This window comes from Bombina bombina, chromosome 1 (assembly GCF_027579735.1).
Source record: "Bombina bombina isolate aBomBom1 chromosome 1, aBomBom1.pri, whole genome shotgun sequence".
NCBI lineage: Eukaryota > Metazoa > Chordata > Amphibia > Anura > Bombinatoridae > Bombina > Bombina bombina.
The window spans coordinates 1,111,896,839-1,111,914,386 of record NC_069499.1 but is presented as its reverse complement, the minus strand read 5'-3'; the positions used below and the strand labels follow the sequence as shown (position 1 = coordinate 1,111,914,386).

At 38.8% G+C, this 17,548-nt stretch overlaps 1 protein-coding gene across 1 annotated transcript in view; it reads left to right on the top strand.

Moving 5' to 3' along the window:
• The window catches only part of SRCIN1 (SRC kinase signaling inhibitor 1), a 412,206-nt gene that overhangs the window by 320,631 nt on the left and 74,027 nt on the right, over positions 1 to 17,548 (top strand). The window contains exons 15-16 of the mRNA XM_053697741.1: positions 204 to 358; positions 962 to 1,114. Coding sequence (XP_053553716.1) covers positions 204 to 358; positions 962 to 1,114 — 308 coding nt within the window. The remainder of the gene's footprint in view (positions 1 to 203; positions 359 to 961; positions 1,115 to 17,548) is intronic.

Below are 17,548 nucleotides of genomic sequence, written 5' to 3'. Positions count from 1 at the left end.
TAATAAAAAAGAGCTATATTTTTTAGCAACAGAGAGGAAGAGGGTGAAGGATGTGGATAAGACCTTAAACTGAGAAAGAGTGAGAGACAAATGAGGGTCAGAGGGAAGGTTTGAGTAAGAGAAAGCATAGAATAAATGGTTTTTGAGCAGGACTATTTTTATTGTTTCCTTGTTAGGTTATTCATAGAATAATTTACTTGCAGATGAGCTGACTGTACCAAGATACCGGACAGAGAAACCTTCCAAATCCCCCCCTCCACCTCCACCTCGCCGCAGCTTTCCCTCCTCACATGGGCTCACCACCACTCGCACAGGAGAAGTGATTATTACTAGCAAGAAAGATGCTGCCTTTATCAAGGTAGGTCAGTGCAGACCTGTAAAGGAAGAGATTGTTGGGACACAGGACACAAAGGGTTTAATCATACACAGCTATCAGGGACAGAGAGGGAGCGAAAAACAGGTGTGGAATAATATAACTTTATTCCTCCCTTTTGGAAGGAAGATAGGAACTACCAGCAATGAATGGCAAGGGGGCAGCTTGTAGCAGGTTTAATTAATAGTTACGCAGGAGAAGGAGAAAACAACAAAGCTAAATAACAGTAGCTTCTTACCTGTCTCACAACCATCTGCAAGCAGTCCTTAAAGGATGAAGGCCTATTCATTTTCCTGCTATTGAGCTTGCAATACACCACCACTCTAAGGCTGAGCCCCTTTCATTATGAACACTGAATTAACTGAGAGCCACAACCTTAGGTAAGGTTCAGATTTAGGGTGTACTAACCTAAGACCCTAGATGCATTTATAGAATGTCTCTTACAGGCTATGCTTATGCAAGTTATTGTTTATATGCCATGTATCTAATCAATGTTAGATTCAAGTGAGTCATTTAGATGTCTAAGGGTTTTGTGGAATGTTTCTCTTTCTAGAATGACTAATATTGACTGTTTCTTTTCCATCCTAGAAATCCGATTCTGAAGAACTTGAAACCCAAAAGCCCCAGGTGAAACTGCGCAGGACGGTGTCCGAGGTTGTACGTCCAGCATCTACTCCCCCCATCATTGCTTCTGGTATCAAGGATGATGATGATGAAGATCGGATTATTGCTGAGTTGGAGGTAAGTGATTGATGCCACAGTCAAGTATCTGAGACACATAAGATCACTCTGGTGTACTTACTGGAGCAAACAATTCTTATAGTTGCAAGATGTTAAATATTTTAATATATTCAAAACCAGTAATTACCTTTTTTTTTTTTATAGTGTACGATAAGCAATGCTTGCATCTGTAAGTGAAAGAGTCACCGTATATTCATGAACGTTTAGCTTACATTCTGCTAATTAAAGCTACAAAGCTTATCATTTTCATATTTAGATGAGATAGTTATATTTTATTGTGACAGGGTGAAAGTGAAAGCATTGCATAGGGGCAACAAATCTAAATAAAATAGACCGACGGCAATAATACATTATTAAACTACAGTCAAATACTGTTTTCTTTCTGGGAATAGGCACTGCACTGTTCGAAACTTTATTGTGTTACTTGTAAAACAGTGTCACATAGATACATTTTAATCTCTTGGACTCAATAAAAAAGACACAGTATTATCATTAATTTATTTTCCATTTAAACAGCTGTCTTGAAAAGCAAAAGAACCTAGAAAACACTAATTACAGCACATTTCATTAGGATGTGTCCATGTAATTTTTTTTCTTTTTTATGTTTTTAAATGTAAATATTTATTGAATACTTATTGTCATGAGACATTTTTTTATTTAGCATGCAGTGTCTTTAAGACTCCTTCCTAAAGCTCTCCTGTTTTTTGACTCACACTAACTGTGCATGCTTTATATGGCAACACAATGTTGGGAGGAAGAGAGGAGTGAGCATTAGACCTTCCTGCCCTAGAAGAGGTAGGAAGTGCCTTGGTGTTGGTGTGTGCTTTCTATAAGGGTGGTGGAAGCTACGGTGGTACCTGAGGCAAAGGCTCAATAACAGGGGCATCATTAGGTTGTGATGATAATAAACCGGTATATACTTATAGAAGGTTTAAAGCACAAATATAGTTTTACCTTTCTTTAATTACAACTCTCCAGATATCTTACTTATATTGAAAGGGTTACACAGTGTGTGTCAAAGATACATTTAAACAACTATGCTAAATATTTCTTCAGATTATAGTGGGGATATAAAAGTGTGCTTTCTTGAAGTACTCATTCCATTCCCAGTAGTATTTGTTCTGTGTATGCCAGGATATAGCTTTGCTTTAGTGTACTAAGTTTTTGTGCAAATGAAGAAAGAAGATGGGATCCCTCTCTGTGCAGCACTTCAGGGGTCTTTATGTGACCAACAATGCCTTTCATGCAGGCCACCTTGGTTTTGTTACCAGGGTATTTATGAACTGTTGTTCACTTTCTCTGACTGATCACCTGCAAGACTAATGTTGCAGAAGCAGGTTAAAAAAAAATTCCAGTTGGTTATCCATTTACACTGTTATCTGTAAGAAGGATGTTTCTTCCTTCAAGGATCCTATCTATTCTTCAAAAAGATGTATTAGAGTGCTGGTCGCATTTATAGACCAGCAACCGGGGCTGCTTATATGAGTAAAGTTTTGGTTGGATGCTGTTAAGTATTTTATCCTTCAGGCCCCTCCTACTGAGCACTTTCTTGTAAAAATTATTTTGTTTAGCTAGTTAGTCTGTTTTTTTCTGTGACATTCTGTTTTATGACTCCACACATGGTTTACTGATAATGGGTTCCTCAAACACAGGGTTCAACACATATTGGGTATCAGGTCACCTTGGCAACCACACTTTAAGACATGAAGTCATTCAAATTCCAAAGTATACCTACCTGTATGTTATGCATCTCAACTTACCCCCCATTGATAACAGTAAAGCCTAAAATGGTAGCAGCTTGTCAGCTCAAATTGTGTGTTTAATTTACTGAAAGAGCTATCACAAGGGGAAAATGCTCATAACACAGCTTAAAAAGAACACATATCCCTGATTACATGTATAATGACATATGCTGTGAAACATTGAGTGTGAGTGAATAAAATCTGCTGAAAGGGGTGCTCCCCGTTCAGCAGAGTTTTTTCACTCACACACAATGTTTAGGTATGCATTTGGCTTAATGATGTTGACATCCGAGAGCTTTTTTCCATTTAAGGCCCATCCTTCTGGTTTGGCCACTACTCTTACAGCCTTTACAAAAATCCTTGTTGCCTCTCTAGGAACATCTGATCTGAAAGGAGGGATCACACTTACCCCTTTTCTGGACATCACCCTTATAAATGCTTAAAGGGCCATGATACCCAAATGATGAAACACTTGAAAGTGATGCAGCATAGCTGTAAAAAAAACTGAATAGAAAATATCACCTAAACATCTCTGTGTAAAAAAGAAAGATATTTTACCTCAACATGTCCTAACTATTTATACTCCATTGTAAAGGACTTTAAGCAGCAAATTAGTATGCCTGTTCCGGGACCTGCTACGGAGTGAGCCTCATGCACACTCATGTTATTTCCATATTCAGTTTAAGGAAGTTTACTATGAAATCTCATGAGAGTTAAGTGAAATCTCATGAGATCACAGTAAAAGAGTTCATGACCTCAGCACTGCTGATGCTGATTGGCTTCCATTTTTACATAGAGAGTCTCAGGTGATATTTTCCTGTCAGCTTTTTAGTTATGCTGCATCACTTTCAAATGATTTAGCATATAAGTATTATGTCCCTTTAAATGGCAGAAAAGATACCAAGTCACTCAAATCAGGATTCTTAGAACTTGTGTTGACAAATAAAGCCGGCTAAGCACTCTTCCGTTCCATCAAACCGGTTTTGTTTTCTGGGTATCATCCTTCATATAAAGTTGAATACGTTGTTTTTTGTTTTGTATACAACAATATAATAATGCTCAGACTAGGGGATGTTTTAAATTAATATTTCACCCCTCTTTAACTGATTGCATGGTTGCTGTGAGTTTGCACTGGAAATTATGCCTTTTTCTTATTTACATGTGAGACATTTGCAGCTGAGCTTTGCTACTCAATGCAATTCCATATTCCAAAGATTTATTCCAGATGATCTATCTCTATAGGTGATATAATCTCTTAGCTGATGGTTGGTGGAAAGTAGATACCCCAGAATAATGGATTCTCTGCAAGTTATTCATGTTCTGATTACCTCAGATCAGTTGTATACCTATGGAATAGAGCGCTAGAGTGTGATTTGGGTCTCCCATAAGTAATACTGTGTAATAACTAATGTTAATAATAAAAGGAGAAACATTGACTCAGATATAAATGGAAGAAAATAAATTTACTTACCAAAAAAACTGGGATAACATTTTGTCAGCAATATGTCTGAGTCAGATGATCTAAAGCTCTCTGCTCTAGCTAGATTATAGTGAATAGAAAGTAGCAGCACCATTTGGTAAACTTCAATATCCTTTTATTTGAGACATCACATAGAACAAAAACAACGTTTTGGTCAGCACCTGACCTTAATCATGTTGTATATACATATATCCTCAACCACTCTATATATAGCTAATAGGGGCGGAGTCTACTACCTGTACAGGTGTTTCACATTCTGTTAACCCACCATCTACTGACAGAAACATTTCTAAGACTCCATCTAGTGGTCACAGGAATATTCATCTTACATATATGTTAACCTGGAAAAAACAGTATATACATTATCAACATTAGTAACATTAATATTTTATTTACAATGTGACATTCCAGTCTATTTCCCTATTCATCCCAAGTGGGATGAGAGATTGAAGGGTGTATATCCAATACCTTTCCCTGAGATCCATGTTGTCCACCGAAGATATGGACAAATTGTTGACATCTGTGAATACAAATATTGCCGAGCTGAAGAAAGCGATAGAGGCTCGCAAACGTCAAAAGTTTCAAAGAGACGAGGATTATAACGGTGTACAGATGGTCCGGGGATTCCCACAACAATAGAAGGCGACAGGGAGCAGCCAATTGGCGGAGACAATGTTGCAAACGCAAGCTCCGCGTCATCAAGCAACGGCTTGTCGGGGGACTCAGAAGGAAGCACAGATGCGGCCAGAAAATCACCACAAGTGCAACAGATACAAGTCCCAAGGAATCCAAACCACAGAGGATGACCCGCAACAAGAACAAGCGGACTTAGTGGTAAATATTTCCAATCATGATTTGACTGATATGGAGAGACTAGTGATCAATAAGGGATTATCTTTTTGCCCCTTGCCTAAATGTGACTTTTTCCAAATACAGAGGGATTTATATGCATTGTTTCGCAATGTTAAATTAAAAACTCATTTTGGACGCTTACAGTCGCTACAGGGAATAAGTCCCATGGCGGGGATAGAAACACAGACTGACAATAACTTGTTATCATTGTATAATTTGAACCTCAGAGTACAGAGTAACTTTAATCCTAAAACGTGTAATAACAGTGTTGAAACTTTTATTCAATTAGTTCTGAGAGATGTTGAGGCACTAAAATGCAAAAATAGAGTTTCAAACAGGGCTAAGAATTTTTTACATAGTAACTTCACTAAGATGGAAACTAAAGCCCTATTAGATTTAAAGGGCAATAAACATATTATATGCAATCCGGCTGATAAGCGACAGTTATCTTAGATAGAAGTTACTATGTCCAAGAAATTAAAACACAACTCCAAGATAGAGAGATTTATAAATTGTTGGATAGAGATCCGTCATTTGCAGTGAAGAGGGAATTGGAGAAATGTATCACTAAGGTAATGTGTAATGGCTTGATCACTGAGAAAGAACGAACATTTCTAATACAGGAAACATTCTCTACACCAGTATTTTACACATTGCCTAAAATACATAAAAACAGGAAGACCCCTCCAGGTCGCCCTATTGTGGTGAGTACTAATTCTATAATGACAAATGTGTCTATATATCTGGATACATTACTTAGACCCCTTGCTACTGAGTCAATGTCATACATTAAAGATACTGGGGCGTTTCTTGATTAAACTTGAGGAGCTTGAGATTCAATGTGAATTTGTTCTAGAATTGTTACAACTTATCCTTTATTGCAATTACTTTCTCTTTCAAGATCAGTTTTACATTCAGTGCCAGGGGACAGCAATGGGGTCGAATGTCGCCCCCACATATGCCAACATTTTCATGAATATATATATGAGAAAAGATTTGTATATACCAATAGAATATTTTTACAGTATGGATTAGATTATGCTGGTTTAGGTATATAGATGATGTTTTTGGCATATGGGGGGGGGGGGTGACATTGTCTCCCTGCTTGAGTGGCTGAACTCAATATCTCTACAAGACATATCAAAATTAAATTGACACACAGTGAGGAATCAGTGGTCTTTTTGGATACTAATGTGACCAAGAGTGGGAGGAAATTGAAAATAGACCTCTATAGAAAGGACAGTGATAGGAATAGTTTACGGAGGTATGAAAGTGCCCATCCCCTCCCTTCAATTAAGAGCTTACCAAGGAGCCAACTCCTTAGGGTTAAAAAGATTGTCTCAGAAGAGGATACGGCAAAGACTAGGTTAAGAGAGATGGGAAGTCTTTTTCTGGAGAGGGGTTTTCCAGAGCAGCTTGTTCAACAGCAGATTAGAGAAGTCAGTGAAATTCCCAGACATTCTATCCTTAGAGGGATGAAACTGAAGGATAAACAAGATAATAAACGGATGGTGTTTGTTTCCCAATACAATCCCTTGAGTAGAGATGTGAATAACATCATTAGAAAGCACTGGTCTATAATCAAAGATCTCAACCCCAGATTAGAGAATTTGAAGAACCACCTATGCCCACATATAAGAGGTGTAGAAATCTGAAAGATTAATTAGTGAGAGCAGACCTAGGCCCGGAGAGAAAACTGATTCAGACACATATATCTACCCCTAAACTTGGATGTTTCCCATGTTTGGGGTGTTGTAATTGTAATAATATCATTAAAGGTGACTCCTTTATTCATCCATTAAATGGAAAGAAGTATAAAATCCCTGTTTTTTTTTACATGTAATTCAGAATATGTCATCTATCTAGTTGTGTCCGTGTTCGAAAATATACATAGGTGAGGCCACACGCAGGATAAGGGATAGAATCAATGAACAAAAATCTAATATACAGTGTAAGAATAGGGATGCAACGGGTTCTAACCATTTTTTGCAAGCAGGGCATACTATCTCTCAACTGCAATATCAGGTTATTGAACAGATTAAGAGACCTAGGAGAGGGGGAGATAGACAAAAAAAAAATCTAAAATGTAGGGAAACGTATTGGATTTACACCCTTCAATCTCTCATCCCACTTGGGATGAATAGGGAAATAGACTGGAATGTCACTTTGTAAATATTTTCTAAAAAGTATAATTGATATACTCTAGCTAAAATACTTTGTTACTATATTGCTGTTTTTAAATGTAATGGGGGTAATTGTTTAATACAAATGATTAATGTTACTAATGTTGATAATGTATATACTGTTTTTTCCAGGTTAACATATATGTAAGATATAATATTCCTGTGACCACTAGATGGAGTCTTGGAAATTTTTCTGTCAGTAGATGGTGGGTTAACAGAATGTGAAACACCTGTACAGGTAGTAGACTCCTCCCCTTTTGGCTATATATAGAGTGGTTGAGGATATATGTATATACAACATGATTAAGGTTAGGTGCTGACCGAAACGTCGTTTTTGTTCTATGTGATGTCTCAAATAAAAGGATATTGAAGTTTACCAATTGGTGCTGCTACTTTCTATTCACTATTTGTATCCGGGGTATGTACAAGGACCCCTGTAGCGTGCACCTGGTGTTTGCATTAAGTGTTGGGCCAACTCCTTTCTTGTATCTAGCTAGATTATATAAGAAGTTTTATCAGTACTGTAAGGTTCCTCAAAGAATTTTAGAAAGGCAAATTTTATCTGGTAGTTGTTTATCTCACTATGCAGGTACATATATATTACAATCTAATGCTCAAAAAAAGATTTTGCGTGATTTATTTCCATGACGTGTTTTTGATCATCAGACCCTAAGTGAGACTTTAAACATTAATATGACCCCCATGCAGTGCACTTCAGAATAGATAAGTGTCCCTGCAGCACTTTTATGTCCACTATATGTACAAATGAGACCTAAGTATTGGCCCCTTAAGCTTGTTATATACCCAAGTGATACCTTAGTTCAGTTACCTGGCTCTTTCAGCAATCTTTTTGCCTGCAATAAGTGCAAATAAAATGATATGTCAGACAACTTATACCATATGACCCCTTGCCTACTGCTGTTTCTGTTAGTTGTTTGACTGCATACAATAGGAACTTATTGTAGATAAACACTGTTAAATACAATAATCTACACCTACGTATGCACTTAGGTATTTTTATTTTTGGTAAACCATTGGATTACCTGTTCCTTGGTATATTTCTGATATGTGTATGCTTATAAAACTTATACATTATTATTGTAGAGTTTGCTGGTAGCAGTCTAAGTGATTTCTGAAGCTTAATGTTTTGTTTCCTTCCATCTTGCCATCTATGGACCCTCAGGTGTTTCAGAGAAGTTCTGGCTCCTTGTTTACCCCTCAGTTCCATTGCAGCCACTCCACAGCATCCCAGGGGCTGCCACGTCCGGCACAGCTGTGGTCTAATGAGGCCAGAGGATGGAAGGTAACAGCCTGTGTTCTGGGTGCCTGGCCTGGTCTGCTGTGCACTTCTCACTGCCTCCTAATTCACCCCCTTCTCCTCCTCTTGGCTAACCAACTAATGTTTTTCACTGCCTCTCTCCTTCACTCCACTGGTGGTGAGCAGCAGAATAATACTGAGAGCATGTAGGGTGTTCTATACTGCCTGCTCCAATCACACACCCACAAACGTCCAGCCCGACACGTGAACCACGTGTTAAGTGCATGCCACTCTCCCCGTGTTGAGGAATTCTCTTAACAATGCTGATAACAAATATTATATAAATTCATTTTATTGTATCCCCAACACTTGTTTAGATGTGAAAGACAACAGAAATACATCTTATTCATGGCATAAAGCCAGATGCCTATATAATTGTATATAAAAACACTATCTGTAATTACTATGCTGTCAAATGTATTTACAGAAGCAAACACAGAGGGTAACCTAAAGTAAAAGGGAACTCAGCCCTAAGAAGTTTATAGTGAAGTCATATATGGTAGTGTGCTTACGACTGGGTGGTATAATCCGCGACCATGAGTTGTATATTAATAGATCATAACCCAAAGTACTTACAGACCAGGGAACAATGGAAGGAACTGCCTGAGATGCTTTCAGTATAGTGGTATACAAGGAATGCCTGTCCCAAAGAGCTCAGTATCTAGCTTTGTAATATGAGACCACTAGCTTAGAATTCTCGGATATTCAACTGGTCCAATGGTCTTGTAATCTAGTGATATAGTTGGAGACTTTAATACAAGGAATTTATAATCTAGTGGTGCTATGGGAAACCGTAACTCAAGGAGCCCCCAGTCTAGTGCTGTTAAAGTATTTTTCATTCTAGTTATTTTTAAACTTGCTTTTAAGGAGCTGTCTTTATATTTAATCTCTATTAAGTCACTGTATTTAAACTAAAGTTATGTTTGTGTAAATATTAATATTAATCCTTTGATATCAGACAAATGAGTGGGATATATATGTTTTTACTGTCAGCTAAAGTGGTTGGACTATTTTTTTCTCACTGCAGGTTTTTCAAATACAGGGACCTCCAGATATTATTATATAAAATCCAGGTTTAACCACAGTATCAGATCACGACAGCTTGCTCTCTGTTAGAGCACATTGTGATGTTATTCATTGTACTCACTAATTATTTACAAGAGTGAATGAAAAAAGGACGTGTTCTAGAGCCCGCAGCTGTACAAACCAATGGGGGTTATTTCTAGAGCCTACAGGTTCACACTACCAATGTGTGTTAATTCTAGAGCCAGCAGCTGCAAACAACTGTGTGTTATTTCTAGACCCCGCAGCTGCACACAACGAGTGTGTGATATCTAGAGCCCGCAGGTGCACACAACCAATGTGTGTTATTTCTAGAGCCCACAGCTGCACAAATCAATGTGTGTTATTTCTAGAGCCCGCAGGTGCACACAACCAATATGTGTTATTTCTAGAGCCCACAGCTGCACAAATCAATGTGTGATATTTCTAGAGCCCGTAGGTGCACACAACCAATGTGTATTATTTCTAGAGCCCGCAGCTGCACAAATCAATGTGTGATATTTCTAGAGCCCGTAGGTGCACACAACCAATGTGTATTATTTCTAGAGCCCGCAGCTGCACAAATCAATGTGTGATATTTCTAGAGCCCGTAGGTGCACACAACCAATGTGTGTTATTTCTAGAGCCCGCAGCTGCACAAATCAATGTGTGATATTTCTAGAGCCCGTAGGTGCACACAACCAATGTGTATTATTTCTAGAGCCCGTAGGTGCACACAACCAATGTGTATTATTTCTAGAGCCAGCAGCTACACACAACTGTGTGTTATTTCTAGATCCCGCAGCTGCACACGAGTGTGTGATATCTAGAGCCCGCAGGTGCACGCAACCAATGTGTGTTATTTCTAGAGCCCGCAGCTGCACAAATCAATGTGTGTTATTTCTAGACCCAGTAGGAGCACACAACCAATGTGTGTTATTTCTAGAGCCCGTAGGTGCACACAACCAATGTGTGTTATTTCTAGAGCCCGTAGGTGCACACAACCAATGTGTGTTATTTCTAGAGCCCGTAGGTGCACACAACCAATGTGTGTTATTTCTAGAGCCTGCAGCTGCACAAAACAATGTGTGTTATTTCTAGAGCCCGTAGGTGCACACAACCAATGTGTGTTATTTCTAGAGCCCGTAGGTGCACACAACCAATGTGTGTTAATTCTAGAGCCCGCAGCTGCACAAATCAATGTGTGTTATTTCTAGAGCCCGCAGCTGCACAAATCAATGTGTGTTATTTCTAGAGCCCGCAGCTGCACAAATCAATGTGTGTTATTTCTAGAGCCCGCAGGTGCACACAACCAATGTGTGTTATTTCTAGAGCCCGCAGCTGCACAAATCAATGTGTGTTATTTCTAGAGCCCGCAGGTGCACACAACCAATGTGTGTTATTTCTAGAGCCTGCAGCTGCACAAAACAATGTATGTTTTTTCTAGAACCCGTAGGTGCACACAACCAATGTGTGTTATTTCTAGAGCCCGTAGGTGCACACAACCAATGTGTGTTATTTCTAGAGCCCGCAGCTGCACAAATCAATGTGTGTTATTTCTAGAGCCCGCAGCTGCACAAATCAATGTGTGTTATTTCTAGAGCCCGCAGCTGCACAAATCAATGTGTGTTATTTCTAGAGCCCGCAGGTGCACACAACCAATGTGTGTTATTTCTAGAGCCCGCAGCTGCACAAATCAATGTGTGTTATTTCTAGAGCCCGCAGGTGCACACAACCAATGTGTGTTATTTCTAGAGCCCGCAGCTGCACAAATCAATGTGTGTTATTTCTAGAGCCCGCAGGTGCACACAACCAATTTGTGTTATTTCTAGAGCCCGCAGGTGCACACAACCAATGTGTGTTATTTCTAGAGCCTGCAGTGCCTTTCACCTACCGTGAATCTTGGAATTCATCAACTAAACTAAACTGTTTTACATTCTTGCCTCTCTTTCTCGTCTGTGGGACTTGGATTTCCAGCTCTTGCTTTTAGCACAGATGAGATTCTGTTTAATTATGGATATCTTTAGGTGATGCTCACAGGATTATTTGTATGACTGAAGTGTCTAGAGCATTGTCATCACCACAAACTAAATCTCAGCCTTTCCTGAACTCAGAAGTAACTCTCCATCTCTAACTCTTTCTATGTCTCAGTCTGTGAGGCTGCCCTTAATCTTGCTGTCTTTTCCTCTCCACCTGGACTGGCAGAATGTTTCAGAAAAAAATGTTAATGCTAAAAATGGATCTTACAGCATGGAGTAATGACAGATAACATCCTGTCTGGCCAGGCTGCAGAATCTGATCATCTGGACACTGAAAATACCGCTGCAGCAGCTGGCCTGGCTCAGCCTCTCCCTACCCAGGTAAGACAATGGTGTGAGAGTGAGTGCAAAACGTGTGGGAGGGGTACAGTGCTAGCTTGTAAACCCTATTCCAGTTCTAGGAGGGTGGGGGCCCATATAGTTTAGTGCCATTTTCGTTTATTACACAAATGCTTAAATTGTCAAAACTGAATTCTGTTGTTGTCTTCAGTCTGTTGGCAAGTCACCCACACAGCAGTTGTTAACTAATCCCTTATTATGAATAGACATAATGCACTGGAAAAGCCTCTCCTGGCACCGGTATTGACTGATGGTTTTCTGTTGAGCATTTACGAATGCACTGACTCCCAACTCTTAACAGGACATAAACACTACACAGGAGAACTGTGTGTAACAATACAATTTAATCACCTTTAACTCCTTAGCTGCCAGAAAGGGCTGCAATGCACTGCTTAGCATGTCTTTTCTAGAAACTACCCACACAAATCAATTAAGCAGGTGGGTACAAAACTAGTGTGTGTGTGTGTGTGTGTGTGTGTATGTATGTATGTATGTATATATATATATATATATACTGTATATATATATATATATATATATATATATATATTATATACTGTGTGTATGTGTGTATATATATATATATATTATATACTGTGTGTATGTGTGTATATATATATATATTATATACTGTGTGTATGTGTGTATATATATATATTATATACTGTGTGTATGTGTGTATATATATATATATATTATATACTGTGTGTATGTGTGTATATATATATATATTATATACTGTGTGTATGTGTGTATATATATATATATTATATACTGTGTGTATGTGTGTATATATATATATATTATATACTGTGTGTGTGTGTGTGTATATATATATATATTATATACTGTGTGTATGTGTGTATATATATATATATTATATACTGTGTGTATGTGTGTATATATATATATATATATTATATACTGTGTGTATGTGTATATATATATTATATACTGTGTGTATGTGTGTATATATATATATATATTATATACTGTGTGTATGTGTGTATATATATATATTATATACTGTGTGTATGTGTGTATATATATATATATATATAAAATTACAACAATCCCAGCCACTGAGTCTTAGAATCAAAAAAGTTTTATTCTTCAACAAAAGATATGATCAAAATTGATCTTTCAAAAAGCAATCATGAGTATCAAGGAAACATCAGGTGTGAGTTCACTCAAATCCACACATACCCCATCCACCAAACACACTCGTACTAACCCTCAGCAAAATAAAGAAAAACATCAAAGAAAAAACAATCATCAGAAACAAAATTTGCAATGTCACTCCCAGGGCGTCCCCAGAGAGTGAATGTTACGACACCACCCACTCAGGACCTCAAAGGATCAAGAACCATTGCGAGTGTCCACTCAATCTTCAACTCTGTAGTATTATATTAACCAAGAGTGTCTCTTATTAATCGTGGCACCTCCCAAAACAAGAATGTCTCATTCGTTATAGAGCCTCCAGCTGTAACAATATGTGTCTGTTTGAAACCATCAGCAATTTGTCTACTTGCCACTGTATAAAAGTGGTCACAGGAGATATGAAATATTATGGTATTTGTAATCCATCATAGTAAATGCTGGTAACGGCTATAGTGACAAATCTTGTGATTGTTGAAATCTTTTGGTTCAGATGTCCCTTTAACCTGACGTGCTACCGGCCATACATTATATTGCGGGGAGCTGTGAACGTAGTAACGGCCCAAACACACACCCTTTTCACACTTCACTCACGGTATTGTGCACTGTCCCTTTATAGCAGAGGATGTATTACACTCCACATTATCCTTTTCACCAAAACTGCGAGTATCTCATACCCTCATGGCAGTTCATAACCATTAATGTGTTGTGAATGTGTTGTAAACAAAGCAAATGCTTGAACATTGGTATTACCTCCTTCAGTATATATGAGCATATGTCGGTAGTGCCGTGAGATTCTCTGTCTTCAGTGTGGTTTCTATTGGCCCCCCGTATAGGTATCTAGTCTCACCTCGCAATTTCTGTGGCTTAGGTAGCACGATATCCAGGTAACTGTGGTGGCGTCTCCTCGTTCCGACGCGCGTTTCGGGACTCCGCCCCTTTCTCAAGGAATTTGCAGGTAATGGGGTGGAGGTGTGCCTTAAATAGAATCAATAGTAATCTCATTGGCTACTCGCATACACACCCCCACTCTAACGTCACATTCTACATTCGTGTTTGTGAAAGCATTGCTGAGATAGAAAACGAATGAATCTAAGACTCACGAATAGCTGGTGATCGCTGCCGATCAGGTACTAAATAGGCTCCACATAACTCCCCAGTGAAAATATGTCAATATATGACACCTTCAAGATCAAACCGCTGTACTTACTCTGTTCAGGGGATTATAAATGTATGTATATAGAGGCATCCGCGGCAATTCTCAATTGTAGCTCTATATTTGCCATCAATCAACGTACCTTACACGAAACATTCCCTCTCATCAGTATTCCGCGCACAGCGTGTTTAGTCAGTATAAGTTAATGTTTCATATTTACCGGGGGTCCCGTCACGGGATATCCTATTTGTGTGAAACATTAGGGAGACTATATGCAGTCGGTTAAGGCAACGCATGCTTATTCTCACAAATGTGATATTTCTAACAAATGAATCATATAAAAGAAACTACTCGAGTTAGTGTATATCCAGACCATGTGCATTGTTGCATAGATGACGTCTTCTTTGTTTGGACTGGTAGTGATGATGGCTTGATACAATTTGTATCAAAACTTAATTCGGCACATGAATCTCTTAAGTTTACTATGGAAGCAAGTAAGTCCAAGGTGAGCTTTTTAGACACCATGATATCGATCATAGATCAGAAACTCAGAAGTGATTTATTTTCCAAAGAAACGGATCGGAACAATACCTTACGGTATGAAAGTTTCCATCCCCCTTCTCTGATTAAGAACCTCCCATTAGGCCAATTACTGCGGACTAAAAGGATTGTGGATGATCCAGGAATTTGCCTACAAAGACTGGATGAAATGTCTAAAAAATTTTTAGACAGAGGGTATCCAGTACATATTCTGGAAGATAACATGAATAAAGTACTGAACATTGACAGGGCGAGTTTATTGAGTAAGACTACTCGTGAAGTTAAAAAATTTTCGGTGCCCTTTGTGAGTCATTTTGGTTCACATAGCAAGGTCTTCAAAAGGATAATCTTACAACATTGGCACCTTTTAAGGGAGGATACACAGGTGGGCAAGATCTTTAAAGAGACTCCACTATTCTCTTTTCGGAGAAACAAAAACCTGAAAGATGAATTAATACGGGCTGATTGGGGTTCCATGAGAAAACCAACTACAATTAATAAGAAAGGCTCCTTTTGTTGCATGAACTGTGCCCTCTGCCATTCTATGTTACAAGGGGATCATATTACCCACCCCTTATCAGGTAAAAGGATTCCGATTAATGGCAGGTTCTCCTGCAATTCTAAATATGTTATATATGTTATTAAGTGCCCATGTGGCCTAGCATATGTAGGAGAGACCACACAGACTGTCCGTGATAGGATACGCCAGCATAAAGCAGCCATAGGCAAGGATGACGAGGATGCACCTGTGGCCCATCATTTCACCCGATTGGCACACAACAAGAGCCAATTAAGGTTCCAAGTAATTGATGGGGTCTCCCCCTTACGGAGGGGAGGTGACAGACAGAAAATACTATTCCGTAAGGAGGCACTATGGATTAAAAAATTGGATACCATGGTCCCTAGAGGTCTCAATAGAGACATTTCCTGGGGAAATTTCATCTGAGATTTTCAGTAGTTCTTAATTGGCGAATTTCCTTCTCTGAATATGTCCTCTCTAAAAGATGACAAACTGAAGAGAAGTAGGAAAGGGTATGAAGAATTGCGATGCTTTGGACATGACATTCCAACAAGACACAGGGTATAGAGCCATGATAGAGGTTCAAATCAATTATAACTTGTGGACACTTAGATCCAATAACGGTAGTCCTGCGATATCTACGTAGGATGTATGGGATCTAGTTCTCTTTGGATAGAATTAACCATCTATCCTATAAATACGTTGAAGCAGAATTGATGACATAAGGGTAGTTCCTTCTGTAGGACTCATTTGTTATAGAAATTAGAATTGCGAGAAACAACATAGAATAGGGTAGGTAAGGGCTCTTTGAGACCCTTGGGATAGGCTTTGTCTGAGCCGATTAATTGATTCTTTGGATAGAAAGATGCAACAATGCACATGGTCTGGATATACACTAACTCGAGTAGTTTCTTTTATATGATTCATTTGTTAGAAATATCACATTTGTGAGAATAAGCATGCGTTGCCTTAACCGACTGCATATAGTCTCCCTAATGTTTCACACAAATAGGATATCCCGTGACGGGACCCCCGGTAAATATGAAACATTAACTTATACTGACTAAACACGCTGTGCGCGGAATACTGATGAGAGGGAATGTTTCGTGTAAGGTACGTTGATTGATGGCAAATATAGAGCTACAATTGAGAATTGCCGCGGATGCCTCTATATACATACATTTATAATCCCCTGAACAGAGTAAGTACAGCGGTTTGATCTTGAAGGTGTCATATATTGACATATTTTCACTGGGGAGTTATGTGGAGCCTATTTAGTACCTGATCGGCAGCGATCACCAGCTATTCGTGAGTCTTAGATTCATTCGTTTTCTATCTCAGCAATGCTTTCACAAACACGAATGTAGAATGTGACGTTAGAGTGGGGGTGTGTATGCGAGTAGCCAATGAGATTACTATTGATTCTATTTAAGGCACACCTCCACCCCATTACCTGCAAATTCCTTGAGAAAGGGGCGGAGTCCCGAAACGCGCGTCGGAACGAGGAGACGCCACCACAGTTACCTGGATATCGTGCTACCTAAGCCACAGAAATTGCGAGGTGAGACTAGATACCTATACGGGGGGCCAATAGAAACCACACTGAAGACAGAGAATCTCACGGCACTACCGACATATGCTCATATATACTGAAGGAGGTAATACCAATGTTCAAGCATTTGCTTTGTTTACAACACATTCACAACACATTAATGGTTATGAACTGCCATGAGGGTATGAGATACTCGCAGTTTTGGTGAAAAGGATAATGTGGAGTGTAATACATCCTCTGCTATAAAGGGACAGTGCACAATACCGTGAGTGAAGTGTGAAAAGGGTGTGTGTTTGGGCCGTTACTACGTTCACAGCTCCCCGCAATATAATGTATGGCCGGTAGCACGTCAGGTTAAAGGGACATCTGAACCAAAAGATTTCAACAATCACAAGATTTGTCACTATAGCCGTTACCAGCATTTACTATGATGGATTACAAATACCATAATATTTCATATCTCCTGTGACCACTTTTATACAGTGGCAAGTAGACAAATTGCTGATGGTTTCAA